Source organism: Labeo rohita, chromosome 6, assembly GCF_022985175.1.
Source record: "Labeo rohita strain BAU-BD-2019 chromosome 6, IGBB_LRoh.1.0, whole genome shotgun sequence".
Taxonomy (NCBI): Eukaryota; Metazoa; Chordata; class Actinopteri; order Cypriniformes; family Cyprinidae; genus Labeo; species Labeo rohita.
This window is the reverse complement of record NC_066874.1, coordinates 27374117-27394915: the sequence shown is the minus strand read 5'-3', so window position 1 is coordinate 27394915 and position 20799 is coordinate 27374117. Positions and strand designations below refer to the sequence as shown.

The 20799-nt window shown below is 35.6% G+C and overlaps 1 protein-coding gene across 1 annotated transcript in view; it reads left to right on the top strand.

The window, feature by feature from the left end:
• The window catches only part of shq1 (SHQ1, H/ACA ribonucleoprotein assembly factor), a 45826-nt gene that overhangs the window by 2796 nt on the left and 22231 nt on the right, over positions 1-20799 (top strand). The window contains exons 4-10 of the mRNA XM_051113430.1: positions 3426-3548; positions 3677-3834; positions 3953-4065; positions 4593-4693; positions 10089-10246; positions 11801-11854; positions 17518-17641. Coding sequence (XP_050969387.1) covers positions 3426-3548; positions 3677-3834; positions 3953-4065; positions 4593-4693; positions 10089-10246; positions 11801-11854; positions 17518-17641 — 831 coding nt within the window. The remainder of the gene's footprint in view (positions 1-3425; positions 3549-3676; positions 3835-3952; positions 4066-4592; positions 4694-10088; positions 10247-11800; positions 11855-17517; positions 17642-20799) is intronic.

Here is a 20799-nt window from a genome sequence, read left to right as displayed (position 1 = left end):
TCATAATTATATCTAAAGGACACTCTTATTAAGAACCGTATTAAGACTTCCGGTTCATTAGAGATAATGAGAAGAATAACAACATGCAGTAAACGCCAAAACTGCTTGCACTACAAACCAATGTCCTCATAATTAAGATAATGCATTAAAATAGTATGGTAAGACACACCAATTTACAATATCAAGCAGCAAAACAAGCTGTTTTGTACAGCTATAAATAGCTGGATGTGGATGAGACTGGATGCCAGACCAATAAAATTTAGAAATGGTCACGCCCACTCATACAGGAAGGAAAAAGGTGGATAATGCCTAGGAAAAACAATATTTAGAATCTGCTGGGGACGGGGTTTGCGTTTAACTGGTTTGGTAGAAAATCACACATGCAGGATATAGGCAGGAGCAGTATTGGCAGCTCTCTAAATAACATGAAGATTTCCAGTTGCTAACTTATGGCCACAGGATCCTGTTCCTAGCACCTCATTGGCCTCGTTTCAGCATGTCCTCTTTGATCGACATCCAGTAAATAATTTAGCAGTAGTGTATAATAAAGAAGGTCTAATTATTTTTACAGAGAGTAACAAGTCATTATGAATCATTTACAAAACTGGAATGACTACAGTCAAAGCAATTATTGTAATTTTAACATAACACCATTTTAATCTTTAGTGTTCTAGTAGGTTTAACATTACAGGTTGTTCAATACAAGGTTGTCTCAAACACAGACTTAGAGATTGTGACCGTTTGGCATGGAATGTGTGGAATATAATCCCTCTGCTTTTTTTACTCACAATTTCCATTTGTATAAGAAAGCAGAAAGTCGAAGATCCACTATGGTGGTTTAGCGATTAGCACACAGAATGCATTGTAGATACTGTGCACATATGGGAAGCATGGGTTTGGAGTTGTTATGTTCTTTCTCTTTATTTTCTATCCTCAATCATCAATAAAAAGTGATTTAAAAGTTAAAGGAACAGATCACCCAAAACTGAAAATTCGAATTCAGAAGTGAAACACAAAAGATTTAAGGTTTAAGATGGTCTTTCAACCTGGCTCAGCCCAAGTTGGTCCAAATAAGACCAGCAAACCAGCTGGTTTTAAAATGTTATTTGTTTTCCAGTAATGGCAATAATTAACACAGGTTTAGTAATGGAGACACTCTTTCTTTCGCTCCTCTGCTGTCTTTCTGCAGAGCAGACTTAATTATAGCACAGAACTTGCACATTTAATCAGTCAGTCGAGCTGTCAGCATCATAACGATCCATCTCACCGATTCCATCTCTCTCTTCTTTCTTTATTGTGATACACCTTCTCTTTGATTATACCTGCTCATGCTCGCTCGCTCTCTTTCGTGCAGTGCTTATCAATCTTTCATTCAGGAAGAAACAGCAAAAGGAGCGGTGTGATTGTGTCTGACCGATCTGCCGTAGTCCCGACATGTCTTTTAATGAGCTGCCTATTAGCGCTTTTAATTATACCTAATGGCCACGGGATCTTCTGCTTGACATCTCATTGGCCTCGTTTCAATGCGTTTTCTTTGATCGACAGCCAGTGAATAATTTAGCAGTCGTCTATCATAAAGTGCCTCTAATTGCTTTTAGTGTTTACATAAGAAATTATAAATCATTTGCAAGTCTGTAAGGACTACATTCAAGGCAATTATTGTCATTTTAAGGGTGATACGTTTTATGGTTAAAACATTTTCTCCTGTTTCAGCTTAATAAGTAGAGACAACTATAAGTGAGCCACATGTAGGCTGATTTCCCAGAGATGAGTAAATATTGAGGCTGCTCTCAAAACATTACTCTGTTTGTTTAAGAATCCTGACCAGACCTACACGGCAACAGTGGTTAAGCCAATGGCGTGAGTTTGGGGTGGGGCTATCCATGTGCTTGACCAATGGCAGTTAGGGGAGAGTGTTCACAAGACTATTTTTCTTCACAAAGGTTGATATTTTAAAAAATGTTGCGATCCACCTTATTTTTCAATGTGGAAGTAAGCTGTTTTCTGGTAGTGTGTTAGACTTTCAGTTCATAAGCCACCATAGGAAAATAACGAGATGAATAACAAAGTGCTATAAAAGGTAATACTGTTTGCACAACAAACTATTATGTTCAGAATAAAGATAATGCATTAAAATAATATGGTAAGACACACCAATATCAAGCAGCAAAACAAGCTGTTTTATACGGCTGAAAGCGAATGACACTGGAAGCCTTGGAATTTACTGGAAAAATTAGGTGTATAGACCCAAACAAACCTTCGTTGTATGGACAAAAAAAGATCTTTTGCATTCCACAGAAGTAAGAACTGAATTTTTATTTTTGGGTGAACTGTCACTTTAAAGTTTAACTTGAATATCAACAGATCTTTTCTTTCATATTATGACATACATTTGAGTGATACTACTTATTGAAAAGGAAAAAAAAAGTCGGGGACTTCAATCCAACAGTTGTTGATTGGGTGGAGAGAGATCTGAATGCGAACTTGCAGCTGATTATTATTTGAAAGGAGCAGGGTTTATGAGGATGCTTATGACATTTAAAAAGAGTTTTGAATGTGAATATGAAGTGAAATGTGCATGGAAGAATCCACAGTACAATCTATAGAAAATAGGATGAATTTCCACTTCATGCTGACTTTAATGACTTCATTTTGCTGTGTCCTACTGTTTTTGTTTCGGTGCCAGTACAGTATGTAAAGATGTTTGCCTAATGAGCTATTAAGTGATTTATTGGCGAAGTGGATAATTTCTCCACCATTAGCATTGGAATCAAACAGATTTGCAGAAACAAAAGAGTTTTCAAACAGGTCTATCAAAACCTTTTTCTGGAGTGCACATACATCTTATCTTATCTTCAATATCTGTATGTCTTGTCACCTTAAAGTCAGCATGAAATGAAATTTCTAAATGCATGTTATTGATCTTACTGTGAACAATTCATTCGAGTCAAAAGTTTTTGAACAGTAAGATTTTTAATGTTTTTAAAGACGTCTCTTCTGCTCACAAAGCTTGCATTTATTTGATCCAAAGTACAGCAAAAACAACAAAATGTTGAAATATTTTTTCATTTATTTTATGTATTCATTAATAATCATGTGACTGGAGTAATGATGCAAAAATTCAGCTTTGAAGTCACAGGAATAAATTACATTTTAAAATATATTCAAATAGAAAACAGTTTTTAAATGGTAAAAAATATTTCAAAATGTTACTATTTTTTGCTGTACTTTGGATGAAGTAAATGCAGGCTTGGTGAGCAGAAGAGACTTTTCAAATTTTTAAAAACATTAAAAATCTTACTGTTCAAAAACTTTTGACTAGTAGTGTACATTTTAATTTGTCAAACTACTTTTGACCTTGACCACTCAAATGTACATTACAAAACAGAATAAACTATTTGTCATGTTTGTACTGTATGTATCAGGCCTCTTCACGCTGCATGTCCCTAAAGAGACGGCCGGACAGCACTTTGAGGGTTTAGAGATGCTCACCAGTCTCCTGGCTCCTAAGGGATCAAGGTCAGCCAAACCACTGGTGGAGGACACAGGTAAGGTTCAGTTTTCCCTTGCGCATTAAAATCTGATGGTCTTCCAACACGTTCTTCTGGTGTTTATTTTAATTTCATGTTCCACACATTCTGTATTCACCGAACGCCCTCTGTTGGCGTTCTCTCAGAGGCCTGTGGTGGAGGATGTGAGGAGGAACATGAAGAGGACGAGTTTGATTGGCAGATAGAACAGGAGGTTTACACTGAAACCCCAGCAGAGACGCTGAAAGAATACCACAAGTATGGCTTTGGAAATCTTAGGTCTGGAGTCTTCACCAGACTGCAAGTAAGAACGTCTGTCCCTGATGAGACTATAGACATGGTCTTTTTGATATAGATGACACAAGGCGTATTGAAAAATAAATGACCTCGTGTTATTGTGGACAACACTTTGTGCCAATCAGGAGGAGCTGAATGAGGTGACTGACGTGAAGGATCCTGACAATACTGCTCCTGAGCTCAGGAGACGCAATCGATTAGATGCAGAGACTACAGTATTTTGTGCTGACCATTACTTGTAAGTCCACTATTTCCATTCCTGTACTGAATTTCATCAAAACATTCGTGACCCTGGACCACAAAACCAGTCTTAAATAGCATGGGTATATTTGTAGCAATAGCCAAAAATACATTGTTTAGGTCAATTTTTTATTTTTTTTTTTGGTCAAAAATCATTAGGATATTAAGTAAAAACCATGTTCCATGAAGTTATTATGTAAACTTCCTACCGTTTCCAATTTGTATGCATTGCTAAGAACTTCATTTGGACAACTTTTTTTTTTTTTTTTTTTTTTTTTTTTTTTTTTTTTTTTTGCACCCTCACATTCCAGATTTTCAAATAGTTGTATTTCAGCCAAATATTGTCCTATCCTAACAAACCATACATCAGTGGAAAGCTTATTTATAAAAAATTGACCTTTATGACTGGTTTTATGGTCCATGGCCATATTTTGCACAAAACAGAACATTCACATATTGAGATTCAACTCAATTCTGTTTGTTTTGGGAATCAATTTCATTAATTGATGAGTATATTTGACGCAGGGTGAACTTGTATGAGGACGAGGAAGAAATCAGAAACCTACTGAAGTTTAAACCGTGGTGGAGAGAACTGAGCCCAGACCCTTCAGCGCACTCCGAAACCTGTGAGACCTTTACCTCCTCAGATTTACTATATCACTTTCTTCTGTCTTTAGAGAATAAATTTAAACTCTCTAAAAGTATTTACACACTCAGTGCATAATTACCGCTTCGTCTTGTGTGTCCCTCTCCATGGGTTTGGATGAATTAGGTCGGGTTTAGTTAAATTCACCAAGTTTACAGTGTACCCTGGAATATTTCCAGAAGTGCCGTTTCTAGTGTCTGCCAGCAGGTGGCACGCCTTTGCCGGAAACTGATCGTCTTGGGACCCTAATATTAGACTAGCGACAGCGTCGTGTTCTCACGTCGCACATAGGAGGAGATTTGAAGCTATTTGCAGCCTCACGCTGTTTTAACACTCATACTTTTGCTCTTTAGGAGATTTATATGTGTTTTTGTCATTGTTTTATAACTGCTGAGTCATATTGATGAGGCTGTGCGTGAGTCAGAGTTAGTTTAGTCAGCGAGGTACAAACCACCTCTCTGCCCACTTTTGTGCCCACAAAGCAGCTTGTGCTCTTTCTTTCTTCTTGCTTTTGTTATTTAGTATTAATATCTATCTATCTATCTATCTATCTATCTATCTATCTATCTATCTATCTATCTATCTATCTGTCATTCTTTTTGTCTGGTCAGTCTATTGTTCTTTTTGTCTATATTTCTATATTTGTTGTTCATTCATTCTGTCTATCTATTCCTTTCTTATGTTTTCATCTTTTATTCAGTCCATATGTCTTTCTCTTTCCATCTGTCTTAACGTTTTATCTGTCTGTCTGTCTCTTTCTTTCTGGGCGCATCTGTTGTAACAGTACAATCTCTGAAAAACGTATCTGGCACGTTTAAAGTTGCATGGAATATCGACGCGTGTGAGACGTGTGTGATAAAGCGGCACAGACGTGGACAGCAGAGAAGCGATTGTGCCCCACACCAGCATGTTCTTTATCACTAGAGTAGTGTGCTAATTCCTCAGTGCCCGATTACAGAATGAGAAAATTACTCTGAGCTGCAAGCATATGTTGGTGCAGCGGGGGTTACACAGCTGGTCCTATCACAGAAGAAAAAGATGGAGAAGGATTAAACAGAGGGAGATGGAGATATTTCAAGATATGGGTTCCAAACTGTCTGTCTCTGCTGTCAATCAGTCAACTAACGTTGTACAGCTACTTAGTACACAGACGCTTCTATACGCATTTTTTGTGTTCTCATCAGTATGCTGAATGCATGGAGCAGATTAATTGCTACTAATTGCTTGGACAGACCATTCTGAACATCCTGAGTGAAGTGCACACAAATCAGTGCCAATATATCTCCCCCTCACTGTTTTATAAGTTTTTCTAGACTGGATATGGCTCGTTAAGCCATTAAAGTTAATTAGGCCCTTTGCTCTTTGGGTATTAGGATGAGCTTGTTCGTTTTTCATTATCGTTTAACTATCATTAGATATGAGAAACCAGGTAGGCTTTATTTTTTTGTAATGATTTCTTATTTATTGTATCGGACAGTATTGCCAAAGGGTTTTTAAGTGCAATTTTTAACAGAAGTATTTAATCATTAACTTTCAAAAGAATCTGTGAAATTGTGAATAATTTTAACAAAATAAGAGAGATCATACAGAATGCATGCTATTTTTAATTTAGTACTGTCCTGAGTAAGATATTTTACATTAAATGTTTACATGTAGTCCGCAAGACCAAAAAATAGCTGAAATTATTAAAATAACCCCCTTTAAAAGTTTGGGAGCCCTTGGTTCTTAATACTGTGTGTGGTTACCTGGATGATCTACGATCTAGGTTTTTTTTGTTTAGTGATGGTTATTCATGAGTCTCTTGTTTCTTCTGAACAGTTAAACTGAGCATCTATGCATCTTTTGCATATTTGAACCCTTTCCAGCGGTGACTGTATGGTTTTGAAATCCATCTTTTCACATTGAGGACAACTGAGGGACTCAAACACAACTATTAAAAAAGGTTCAAACATTCATTGATGCTCCAGAAGGAAACACGATGCATTTAGTGCCGGGGGTTGAAAACTTTTGAACAGGATGAAGATGTCGAAATTTTTATTATTTTGTTGAAATAGCGTTTTTTTTTTCCATTTAGTTCTGCCCTTCGGAAGCAACAGAAGATACTTGCATGTTTTCCGGAAGACAAATTAAGTACAATTTACCTTGATCTTCAAATTCCAAAAGTTTTCACCCCCGGCTCTTAGTGCATTGTGTTTCCTTCTGGTGCATCAGTGAATATGCATTTTGTATGCTCTCTTTTATTTTGTTAGAAATATTTACATTTTTACAGATTCTGCAAGGGGTTCCCAAACTTTTGCATTACTCTGTATATATATATATAGATTTAATACACTGTAAAAATCAGTCACATGCCTAATTTTCACGTTTTATTGTCTCCAGGACACCAAGTTAAACCATAATTTCCACTGTACCCCTCAAAAGAAAAGAGAAACTCATACCCAGATGTTTCTAGGCAGACTAGTCAATGCATTTTAAGTGCAATTCACAGATTTGTGGAATGGGTATACCCAAAGGCTTCACTCTTTCACTTTGTCTTCATGATGAGAAATTTTCCTGCGTGACTGAGATCACACACATGAGAATGTGTTGCATTTATTTCCTGAGATTTTAATTCAAGATTTCTGCTTCTTCCTTGTCTATCTTCTCTCTTTATTTTGTGTGTCCGTTTATACATGTGGTGGTGTACTTGTTTTCCCATGTGTATCGGGTATCTTCACACTCTAGGTCCCAACGGAGATGACAGCCTCATCTCGTATGTGTTTATGCATGTGTGCACTTCATTATTCCACTCCCCCATCTCACTGCAATAACGGTTGTGTTAGTGGCCTGGGCACCTGTATGGTGTCAAATGTTGTTTTTGCAGATTTTGCCATTGAATGAATGAAGAATTATAAAGGAGTCTATAAAAGAAGGCTGTTATAGCCACAAGACATTTCCAGTATTTGTACATTGAAAAAGTCATTATGAACTCCCTTTTAAAAGGAACAGTAAAAAGGTAAATTGTCAAAAAGTTTACAGTACTGTAGAAAAATAATGTCTTTGTTAGATATAAAGTTAATGAAATATAAAATATGTTGCAGTTATGAGAAAAGATAAATAAATTCAGTTATCTATTTCTTTATTAATCTGAGTCAGAAACCCCTGATTTTTTTTTTTTTTTTTTTTTTTTTCTGTCAAGCTCAGTAATTATCTAGCAGAATGTCTAGGCTGCTGTTTTTAATACACAAAAGTAGATGGTGACCAACGTTAGTGCTATTTTGCTTTGTATCTTGCTGTGTAATCCTTCTAAAAAGCTTTGTGCGAGGAACAAGTCAATACTTAACTCTTTATTCACTGACGCTGACATATGTTAAAAATCTGGCATGCTCACAATACAGGAGAACGTCTTTGTTCGCATACAATCAAAAATGCAATTCACTCAACACCAAAAGAGGAGGAGGTGTGTATTGTCAATAGAGCAGCTTTGAAAGTTTTCACTTTCATGCACGCTACCGTTCAGCTACCGTTTCTGAAGGATCATGTGACACTGAAGACTGGAGTAATGATGCTGAAAATTCAGCTTTGCCATCACAGGAATGAATGACACTTTAAAATATAAAATACAGCTGAAGTCAAAAGCTTACATACACCTTGCACAATCTGCAAAATGTTAATTATTTTACCAAAATAAGAGGGATCATACCTGAATAGAATATTTCACATAAACATATATGTTTACATATAGTCCACAAGAGAAAATAATAGTTGAATTTAGAAAAATGACCACGTTCAAAAATTCACATGCACTGGATACTTAATACTGTGTTGTTACCTGAATGATCCACAGCGGTGTTTTTGTTTAGTGACAGTTGTTCATGAGTCCCTTGTTTGTCCTGAACAGTTAAACCGCCTGCTGTTCTTCAGAAAAAAATTTTCAGGTCTCACAAATTCTTTGTTTTTTCAGCATTTTTGGGTATTTGAACCCTTTCCAACAATGACTGTATGATTTTGAAATCTATCTTTTCACACCGAGGACAACTGAGAGACTCATATGCAACTATTACAGAAGGTTCAAACGCTCACTGATGCTTCAGAAGGAAACACGATGCTTTAAAAGACAGGGGTGATCCCTCTTATCTTGGTAAAATAATTAACATTTTGCAGATTCTGCAAGGTGTATGTAAACTTTTGACTTCAACTGTATATTAAAATTGATAGTGATAATTCACAATATTACTGTACTTTTGAATAAATGCAACCTTGGTTTCAACTGTGTATTCAGAAATGAAAACTAGTTTGGCATTAAAGAAAAACCATTTGTGACATGTCAAGGTATGCACAAGATATGCACATATTCATGTCACACATATGAGATTTAAATCAGTGAATAATGAATTCAGTTTTAGTCTGTTCCTCATAAAAACGTGTATATATACAGGATTGATTGATTTATTTATTTATTTTTACACAATTACCCATAGTAACACAATTACCCTACAGGTTTGGAATGAGGGTGTGCAAATGATGATAGCTATTTTATTGTTTGTGTGTTTTGGATTAACTGTTTCTTCAAAACACCCTTTTTTATATAGAAGGAGTGGTTTTGAAATCTTCATCCTACCCTGAAATGGTACCACAAGTGCTAAGAGTTTCTTTATAAACAACAAAGAAACAAAAGAACATAATCTGTTATTGGTGACAGAAACAGTTTAATATAAAGAGAAGACAAAAGCTGGGGTGGAGCTGAACTCCCTCCTCAGCTCCTGGTTTTGGTCTCACAGGAGTCAGTGTTTCCTGCCAGGCAGAGGCAGCTGTGTTAGAGGGTAAATCAGGTAGAGAGAGAAAATGGGGGAGCTGTTTAGTCGTCATGTCGCTGGAATCCAGCAGCTCCCAACAGAGCCAGAACTCGACCTCTGCCAGCACTAGCTTTAAGTGTGTGTGTATATGGACATGCAAGCATGCACACGAGGGGCTCTATCAGGGGCAGCGCTGCAGCCAAGAAGGGGATCGCTTTCAGCTGCTACTAAAGTGCTGACTTGCCCTTTCTCTCTCTCTCTCTTTCTCGCTGCCCTGCCTTCGACTCCTTCCTCCCTGGTGCAGTATCAAGTCAGTTTAGGGCATCAATCAAGTTCTGTAACTATGCTCTTCCCGTGCGGTAACTTTACTATGTTTCAAAAGCCTCTTCTCTGACTCTGATTCAAAAATAATTGCGCCGAACATGCTTTTGTTTCTTAAAGCTCTCAGCAGAGCAGAGGCATCCATCATTCCCGGCTGGAGCCCTGCGTTTAAACTTGTTTTTCGGGGAGAATTTGTCAGAGATTGACTTTGACTATAGCTCCCTGAGATAACTTGATAAACAACTCTGAATGTCTCTCTTTCTCTCTCTGTACTTCCAGCAATAACTTTCACAGACGAAGAAAAAGAGCAGATGAGGAAATTCACAAACCGTTCGTACTTGCTGGATAAGAAAGCACGCTTCCACGTCTGGCTCGGTTTGGTGGACATCATTCTCGCGTATGTCTATGATGTGCGCACTACAGAGGGAGAGCACAATGTAAGTGTACGCTTGTTTGCCACAGACGCATAAGTGGGTTTGGCGTGCGAGTCCTGGCATTTTCACGTGCACCAAAGCTTCAGGAAGTTGATACATTCTTGTAATGTTTTCCAGACTGTTCCAAGAATCTCTTCAGAGGCCACTGCACATGGTAGTAATTGTAAAAATAAGTTTGAAAAATATGAAAATCATGGTTATGTTTTAAAACGCGGCTTCTGAAGCTCAAGTAATAGAATGTTGCAAGGGCTTCGCTTATGAAGAGCTCTGCTGGATTGACTCCAAAGCTTTCAACATATGTTAAATGTACAGTCAAAATCTGGGCTTTGATTCAATCAAAACAGCTAGAGAACATATCAAACCTTCTTAAAACATTCTCTTGTCTAAAGTGATAAATTTAGCATTGGCTTGGTGGTTAGCCATTGTGCTCACTAAGCCATAGTGTTCTTGTGAGTGACGTGAGTTTGAATCCAGAAACATTTTCCTCTGTTTTCATCATCATTTCTTGTTCTTTGACTTACTTAATAAAAAGTTACAAAGTAAGGATGCACAGTATTATATTTCTGGGAGTTACCAATAAGTAGCTACATATAATTTCTGTGCACTACTATGTAAATGTTTAGTGTCTGTAAGATTTGTAACATTTTTAAAAAAAAAAAAAAAGTCTCTTATGCACATCAGGGCTGCGTTTATTTAATTAAACATACAGTACAAACATTTCTATTATGAAAAAATAACTGTTTTCTATGTTAATATATTTAAAACGTCAATGACAAAGCTGTTTTTTTTTTTTTCAGTGTCACATGATGCTTCAGAAATCATTCTAATATGCTAATTTGATGCCCAGGAAACATTTATTACAACAGTGTAAACAGATGCGCTTCTTAATATTTTTGTGGAAATGTGATGCATTTTGATGAATAGTTTAAGTTGTAATCTATAATAATAATGTAATCTATAATACTGGCCGATAACCAGCGCAAGACTGATACATTACGCATCCAGATACAAAAGTGCCAAAAATAAAATTAAAAAAGGCTTTTAGTTTTTGTCTTTCTTTCATTGCATTTAGAGAAATGATCAGTATTATGTCATGTACTAAATGGCACATTGTATACAATATTAAACTTTACAGGTCAAGTGTGAGTGGTAGTTATGCTAACATTTGACTAGCTTTGTATAGTCTGTGTCTTGACATCAGTATAGTTTTGTATAGCTTATCCACCTTTCTTTTCCTGTAAAAGTGGGCATGGCCATTTGTAAATTTTATAAGTATGGCTTCCAGTCTCATCCGTGTCCAGCTATTTTTAGTTGTACAAAACAGCTTGTTTTGCTGCTTGATACTGCAAATTGGTTTGCTTTACCATATTATTTATTGGCACAGTGGCTTGTAGTGCAGACAGTTTTACCTTTTACTGCATGTTGGTATTCTTCTAGTTATTTCCCTACAGCGGCTAATGAACCAGAAGTCTCACCCATAGGCTTACTTTCACGTTAAAGAATAAAGTGGATTGGATCATTTTTTACAGTATTGACTGATGTTGTTGTGATTTGCAGGTAGAGTCGGCCTGGACCATCAGGAAGCTCAGTGGTACTCTCAGTTGGCTGGAGGTATGTGGTACATTTAGCAGCGTAACAAAACGTGACGTGGCCTTGAATGCACAAACAAATGACTAAATGAGCGTGTGATTTTAACTTATGGAGACTCTGGCTTATTTTTGCATGAGTTGTTTTTCAAATCCAATCTTTAGGACTGTGTTCATTGCTGTTCTGCATGTGATTAAATCTGATCTGTTTGTTCAAGCAGTGTAGTCAATATCCGGTGTATCTCCTTCAGTTGCTATAGTAATAATGTAAGCATCTCACAATGCCAAGAGACTTTCTCATACTACGAGTGAGAGTAGCTGTCAGTGTGAAAAGAAAGGTTAAAAAAAATATGGAAATTTTGCCTCTGCTCGTGTCCATCATGCTGAACTCAAGGCATATGAGAAAACATTTTTGCACATTTACAAATACAGATTTTACAAATGCACAGAGATACGGGGTGTACGATACATACTGTCTACAAAAATGTTGTAATTGTTGTTTAAAGGAAATGTGATTTGACATTGAGTATTTTGCAAAAACCAAACAAAAACACACCCAGAGAGTGCATGCTTTCACTGCATGATTTAGACTATTAAAATTATGGCTGCCCTTGACTAAAGATTTTCTGGTCAACTAGTAGTAGTATAAACCATGTAAATCATGAATAATAATGAGCCTTTAATTGCCTACATAGCGTAATAAGTACTCAAGTGCACAAAAAAAAAACTTGCCACAGCGCACCATATAATAATTATGAATGTGTCAGGGAAAAACAGCAAGGAGACTGCATTAACGTTTTAATAATTTATTTATAAACTAGTGCTTTCTTCATTTACGGCTTAAGAAATTAATTCAACGACACTGACTCGTCATCTCCACAGCAGTGATGCGTCTCTATGCATGTTTTATACGGATTACATAATCTGGGAATATCTGTTTTCTGTTGTCTTTCTGTTTGTATACACAGAGTTTCAAGGTTTCGCACTCAAGTTTACGGAGACCGAGACTGCAGAAAGCACATCCTGTTTGCTTTATTTTACAAAAGCACAGCGTTATTCTGAGTGCACACAAATAAACGTAGAGTCTTTACAGATTCAAAAGATATATTACTTATCTGTATGACCAAAAATGACGGAGTATTTTAAAAGCAAGTGAACGCACCGGCGCCTCCATCTGTCATGCAAGGAGCGCGGTACTGTTCAGCTTTCACTGTCTGCAAAGACACTTCAATAGTGCACATTTTTCTAGGTTAACATTAGATTGAGCTGCCATGTAAAATTGCTACTACATATATCTTTCAGATGAAAAGCCGTATTTGAGATCGATGAATGATAGGTGAGCATCTGGATGTCCTGCCCGGTGTATTGTATTACCACATAAGCGAGCCGTTAACGATCTGTCAGTCCAGACTGTGGGACTTCGCCACTTCATGTGGATTTTTTTTCTTCGACTAAGCAACTAATAATATTTTGGTCGACCAAGCCTCTTCTCATCGACTAACGGTTAGTCGACTATTAGGGGGCAGTCCTAATTAAAATACATTTAGAATTCCCCCAAAATTCTAAATGTATTTGCAAGGGGGCAAAAATGTCCCCGTGTGACTTTTATATGTCTTTTATAATTTTATAATATTAACTTTTATAATTATATCGTCTGATTTGGAGTGACTGTTTCCCCATATATTAGTAAGATTGTAAGTGTGATTTGATGAACCGCTCAAAAAAAACAAAAAGCTAATATCAAGTGATTTACATTTTAGACATAACAGTTCTTGTTTTTGCTGTATTTTGACAACGAAAATAGTTTCAAACAAAGCCACTGCAGAACTGTTTTGCGTCTCTGAGGAACACACGGCGGTGTTTCGTTACTGAATCAATCAGCTGTTTGAACAAATCTTTTGAATGAATGACTCAATGACTCATTCGTGCAGTGATTTGTCACCACCTACTGGTATTTTAGGTTTATATTTAAAGTATATTTTCCCTTTCTTTCCCAGATAATTTCAAATTTCAGTATTCAACGTTTTTTTTATATATCAGACCATGAATGATGCATTTATAACTGCACGTTAACTGCATTTATGTCCTGCATGAAACAGTTGGAGTGAATGCATTTAAATTCCAGTTCAGATGCTCATTCTGTGTCACCTCTACATTGCAAACACAAATTTTGTTGATACTGATTTCATTTGATTGGTAACAGCCCTGTAGTGTCTTACTATTTAAATGTATTAACCAAATGTAAGAATTTGACACAAAAGATGATGCATACACTTAGAAAAATGCCTTATAAAGGTAAAAATGCCCATAAAAGAAAAAAAAAAGTTTATTTATTTTAGTGCTGCAAAGAAACCACCTCATATACAGATACAGAATGTATCATCTAATCATCATTAATGCACACCCCTATTAAAAATAATACTAAATAAAACTGAAATAAAATAAATTGTAGACATTAGATAGAAAACCTAAAGTTAAAGTACTAAAATCACTAAAAGAAAAATAAATTAAAGCTAAATAGAAACATAATAATGTCAAAAGCGAATAACAAAATCACTAAAACTAAAATGAAAAGAAAACTGAAAATATGAAGAGAAAATAATTCAGAATATCCATAAATTATATTAAAATTCATATTATTAATACTAAAATAACACTGGTTTGTTATGTAAGCAACAAGAAAGGGAGTGTTTCAGACGCAACTCCAATAAGTACTGTAGACTTAATGACGTTATTGGTGCTTAACATCTTAAATTCTGCTGCCTGCCTGAACAAAGCCTAAAACAAGGATATGGACTGTTCTGGTAATGTTATATAAGAGATTTGTCTTCCTCTGATGGAATCTCGCTTCCGAAGCCGCTGCTGACATTGCAGTACATGCAGATTAGTAGATTATGCCATTGTCCATCTGAAAGCTCAGCAACTTTAAAATTATTCATTTATCCTAACCAGAAGCAAGTTTCCAGCACCAATTAATTTGTCTAAACAATCAATCGCAAGACATCTGATGTGTAATGTACAGCTAGGTGGAGTTTTGCTGTTTTAGAACAAACATCAAACATGTCCAGTAGATCAGCTCACAAGGTACTGCCCAGAATGCTACCACAACTAATTTCAATATTTAAAAAAAGACTATTTTAAACTTCCAGTAACACATTTTCATGAACGATCATTGTCTGTTCTGAGGTCTCGATTACTCCTGCTTATCAGCAGTTTGCATAAACTTGCATGTGTGTATAGTGAAATGTAGCAGGCAGGCATTTACATTTCATCATCAGCACAATGCATCCTGTGCCAAAGTTGACGCCATAGCGAGAGACTAACCCAACCTTAAGCTGCTTGCGTGTGGTTCGAGCGAGAGCTCCAAACTTTTGTGTGCGTGTGTGTACGTGTATCCTGACTCCTGGGGCGGCAGCAGTCCCTAATCCCCCACATTTCCACCGTGAGTGTGACAATGAGGACGAGTAACCCGACACCTCTCCCAGCTCAGAGCGCTGAGAGCCAGCACTCCACTGCAATACTGATAATGGAAGGGTGGTAATGACATCCTCCAACTGCCTGCTCTCTCTTACACACACACACACACACAGCACAAACTCTCTGCCCCCTCATTGTCTCTTTCTGTTTCCTTTTTAGTGCTTGCAAGAGAGTGCTACATTGATATTTCTCAAACATTTGTGTTAGGAGTTTGTTTTTAACCTTTGACCCTAAGTATTAAACTTCTGCAATTAATTCAGCCTGAATGGCTTAAAGTGCAGACTCTATTCTAAATTTGATTTGCAAATCAGCTTTGTGTTTATAGTTTCTGACTTATGAAGTTGTATGAGGACTTTGTATGAGGAACAGACCATTTTTGTTATTCACTGAATGATCTTAACACCTGGCCTAGATCTCTTTGAGAGTTCATGAAAAGTTTGTGAATTTTGAGCATTTTCTTCATACTAAATTATTTGTTTACACATTGGGCTAATCTCTCTTGTTCTTGTCAATAGTTTTTTTTTAAAAAAATATATATATATTATTGTGTATATATATTTTAGCCCACTAGAAAATATTTTATTCTTGTTAAAATATTAGTTGTTTAATTCAATTTAATGTAATCAATACTTTAATTTTGGTTAATGCAAAAAAAAAAAAAAGATAATGGCCAAATCATGAATATTTTTTTTTTATTATTATTATTATTATAATGTAATTTATTTGTATAAATTTGTTCACTTATTTAGCCTACTAGCATTTTTATTTTTTGTTAAAAGCATGTGAATTGGTTGATTCAGTTCACAAAACAAACTGAATTATTTGTTCACAAATTCACTTGAGTTGCTCATTAGAAAATATTTTTCCATAATTTAATTTAAATTTAATTTTTAATTTACTTTAATTTAATTTAATTTTTAATTTATACTTTAATTTATACTTTAACTTAACTTAACTTTTTAATTTTAAATTTTAATTTTATTTTGGTTAAACAAAAAAAAAAAGATAATGGCCAAATAATGGCAATTCTGTGTCTTGAATAATTTCAAGTGTGTGAAATAAACAAATAATTTAATAGAACATTATTAAATTATTCTATTAAATTCTATTAATTCTATAGCTCTGTTCTATAGTTCTATGAAATTATTTGTTCACAAATTGGATTTCTGTCTCTCTTGTTTTTGTCAATAGTTTATTTTTTAAAAAGGGTTTCTTTTACTTTACTATTTATTTTGTTATTTTTAATTTAATTTAATTTAATTTTTATTTTTAATTTAATTTAATTATGCCAATTCTGTGTCTTGAATATTTTTTTATTTATTTTTATTATTATTATTATTATTATTATTATGTGATTTAATTTTTCAGTTATTTGCATACTAACATGTGACAGGTCTTTTGATTCTTGCATCACCCCCTAGAGCCACTTTCATTCTGCAAAGATGGTGTTGCATTGTGACGATTCTTATGCACAGCCAATAGAACACAAGACACGTCTTTCATTTATGCAGAACAAAGACCTGAAACCCGAAGAGTCCTAAAACCTCAACTCTATTCTTCAGCTATCTTGCAAGCACTGGTATTTCCTTCAGGAAATGCTAATGTAGTTTCTCCTCAACACCCTATCATTGTCTCCTACTCTCTTTTGCTCTCAATCTCCTTCATTTCTCTTCCTCTCCCACCCTCTGTTTTGCCTAACCACTGTAAACCCCAGGCCGGCAATGCTCGGTGAGCCTCCCCCCTCAGCAGGCTTATTTACACCAGTGTTTAATAGCCTGGGGGAGTGCATGAGCTATGATGACATGCTAGAATGACTCCGGGTGCATTCTTAACAAGCTGCTGAGAGAATAGCGAAGGGGAGGGAGAGTGGGAGGTTGGAAAACGCAAAGAGAAAAGGGAGAGAGAGAAAAAAGACTTGTTTTTTTTTCCTCCCCTAAGCGCTTGTCTGTGGATGCTTAGACTATGAAGAACTTCGAGGCAAGCGATTAAACACCGTCTACAATTAAGCACGCCGTTTGCCAAGGTGTTTAAAAGTTGACCTACTATTTACCCTGCTAATAAAACGAGAAGTCGTTGGGAATAATTAGAGCAAATTGCTGTAATTACCAGTGGAGTTAAAAAATGATTGATGTAATGTGCATAGACAGTTCTGGAGCAATTTACAGGCCACGCTTACATATATATATATATGTGTGTGTGTGTGTGTTACAGACGTATCACTCGCTGCAAGACGTGCTGGTGTCTTTCGGCAGGAGGACTTTGTGCTACCCGCTCTATCGCCACTTCTCCCTGATCACAAGAGCTGTGAAAGACGTTGCTTTCATTTTTCAGGCTGGTGAGTTCGGTCTCTCTTTCGTTACTTCCCCAGACCTTTTAGCCATTTCCAAGCCACTGAGGGATCAGGTTGAGGGTCAAGACTAAATGCGTGACCTGTTCCTCACCCTATAAACCCTGCAGTGCTTCCACCTCATTACAAGAATCCCTGCTGCCAACACAATGAAAGCAAGCGTATCTCTTTCAACTTCACATCTCCGTGGAGGAAGGTTTCTTCAGGAACTGTTTACTACTTTCTGATATACACTAACAGTCAAAAGTTTTTGAACAGTAAGATTTTGAATGTTTTTTTTTTTTTTTAAAGAAGTCTCTTCTGCTCACCGGTCCGTCATTTATTTGATCCAAAGTACAGCAAAAACATTAAATTTAGAAATATTTTTACTCTTTGAATATATTTTAAAATGTAACTTATTCCCGTGATTTCAAAGCTGAATTTTTAGCATCATTACTCCATTCACATGATCCTTCAGAAATCATTTGCTGCTCAAAAAAAACCCATTTATTATTATTAATATTATGTTGAAAATGTTTTTTGTGTGAATAGAAAGTTCAGAAGAACAGCATTTATCAGAAATAGAAATCTTTTGTAACATTATAAATGTCTTTATCACTTTTGATCAATTTAAAGAATCCTTGCTAAATAAAAGTATTAATTTCTATAATTTCTTTACCAAAAACACATAAAATTGTATAATACTACAAAATCTTTTTATTTCAGATAAATGTGGATCTTTGGATCTTTCTATTCATCAAAGAATCCTGAAAAAAATATACTCTACTGTTTTAAATATTGATGATAATAATAAAAAAATGTTTCAGCATATTAGAATGATTTCTGAAGGATCATGTGACACTGAAGACTGGAGTAATGATACTGAAAAGATTTAATCACAGGAATAAATTACATTTTGAAATATATTCAAAGAGAAAGCAGTTATTTTAAATAGTAAAAATATTTCAAAATGTTACTGTTTTGGCTGTACTTTGGATGAAATAAATGCAGGCTTGGTGAGCAGAAGAGCCTTCTTTAAAACATTAAAAATATTACTGTTGAAAAACTTTTTACTGGTAGTGTACATGTTTCTGATTCACACTCTTTAAATTTTAATTACCAGTATCCAAAAGGCTAGTTGAGACTGTTTTAGACTGCTGTTAAGATAATTCCGCCATTCTAAATTCAGTTTTTTCAATACAGTGCAGTTATTCAATCTTTATTGTTGTTGTTATAGAAGTTTTACTATTCACATAAAAAAATGAGAGTATATCTTGGAAAAAAAATCTTAATTAAATAAAAAAGGACCATGCTGATCATTCGTTTATAAGCATAATAAACTCAAAAAATATATTTTTATTAATTTACTTCATTAATTATGCTTATAAAAAAGTAATTCAAAATACCTTATATATTTTAAAATATAAAAATATTCAAAACAAGTCATTCACAAGTAAATTTATTTGTGACCCTGGACCACAAAACCAGCTGTACGGATATATTTGTAGGCTTAGCCAACAATATATTGTATGGGTCAAAATTATTTTTTTTTTTTTTGTTGTTGTTGTTGTTGTTGTTGTTGTTGCCAAAAATCATTAGGATATTTAAGTAAAGATCATATTCATGAAGATATTTTGTAAATTTCTTACCGTAAATATATGATTAGTAATATGCATTGCTAAGAACTTCATTTGGACAACTTTAAAGGTGATTTTTCTCAATGTTTAGACTTTTTTGCACCCTCAGATTCCAGATTTTCAAATGGTTGTGTCTTGGCCAAACATTGTCCTATCCTAAAACCCATACATCAATGGAAAGCTTAGCCATTCAGATGATGTTTCCAAAAATCTGGTTTTGCGGTCCAGGGTCACAAATGTAAAATAGCTTCTAATGGATAAAATCAGTTGTATCCTACATTTTGTCACATCGCTGGAGTGTGAGCTACGAATGCTATTTCATGTTGACTTTAAGGGACTAATGAGAACAAGAGCTTGACAGGCAACCTATATTTACCCACAGCAGTCAGAGCTGCTCACTCGGGACCAAATTTAACACGACGCTCACCAGCCCTCCCTGAACAGCGGGGTGCTTTGGTAAAAAAAACGTTTTCCATGACAGGAAAGTCAACAGATTGGTCATGTCTTGGTGTGCTTAGTTTTGCTGTTCTGTCAGTGTAAGTGGGAGGGAGGTTAAGAACGAGGGAATCCGAGAGGGATGTCTCCTCACTTCTGAAGAAATCAGCAATTCTGCAGAGTAAGACACTGTTGGCTTTGATATCTCTGAGAGAGGAGCAACCTTTAAATCAAAGAAGCCATCTGTGGGAGAGACAGAAGCGCCGTGTAAACACGTTTTCGGGCGTGTGTGGTGAGATTATCCAACACATGTTGATTTTAGCGCTCATAAATAACTGCAATTAAATGGCTTGGAAGATTTGGAATTAACAGGGTATGGTTGATTTGCAAAGTTAAGGCAGAAGAGAGACTACATGACAGAACAAGATGAGATAAGCAGAATCACACCTCACCGATCACAGGTTCATGTCAGGTACTGGCAGCTTTCTGCACTGACACAAAAATATGTACTCTTGGAAGATTCCATAAAGGCTCTGTGAAACAGTGTTTCGATCCATTTTAGGACCATAAAAGGTTATTCCGTGAACAAACTCTGTGTTGCTTCAATAGGAACTGATCGTATCGTGAAAAGTTGTTTCCTTGTGACAGGTGGTTGAAAAAGGAAGTCATTTCTGAGGTAGGCAAAAAAACTATTTTTTGATGGAAAAAATTACAAATGTAATTTTCTTTTGTTTTGGGAAATGGTTCATCACTGGATCTTTCAGAGTAAGACCAGGAATGTATTAAGAAAGGAGCGTCAGTTTAGCTTTCAGGCTGATTCTGAAGACAAGTTAAAACCTAAATCAACATTGTTTGTTTTCAAAATACTGTAATTCTAATAGAAGATTTCATAATCTTTCATCAGAATGTGATATTTTCTTGCCTCAGAAACAATTTAACTAACGAAACCTTAAAAACAAAATTACCCAAATCACATTTCATGTTAGTTGCGTAAGTTGGACAGCGTGCAACAATGCTCTTTAATGGGCCATAATACTAACCAGTACTATTAGCCCAATCAAGCAAATGATCCAATCAAGGTGAATGAACTCAAGT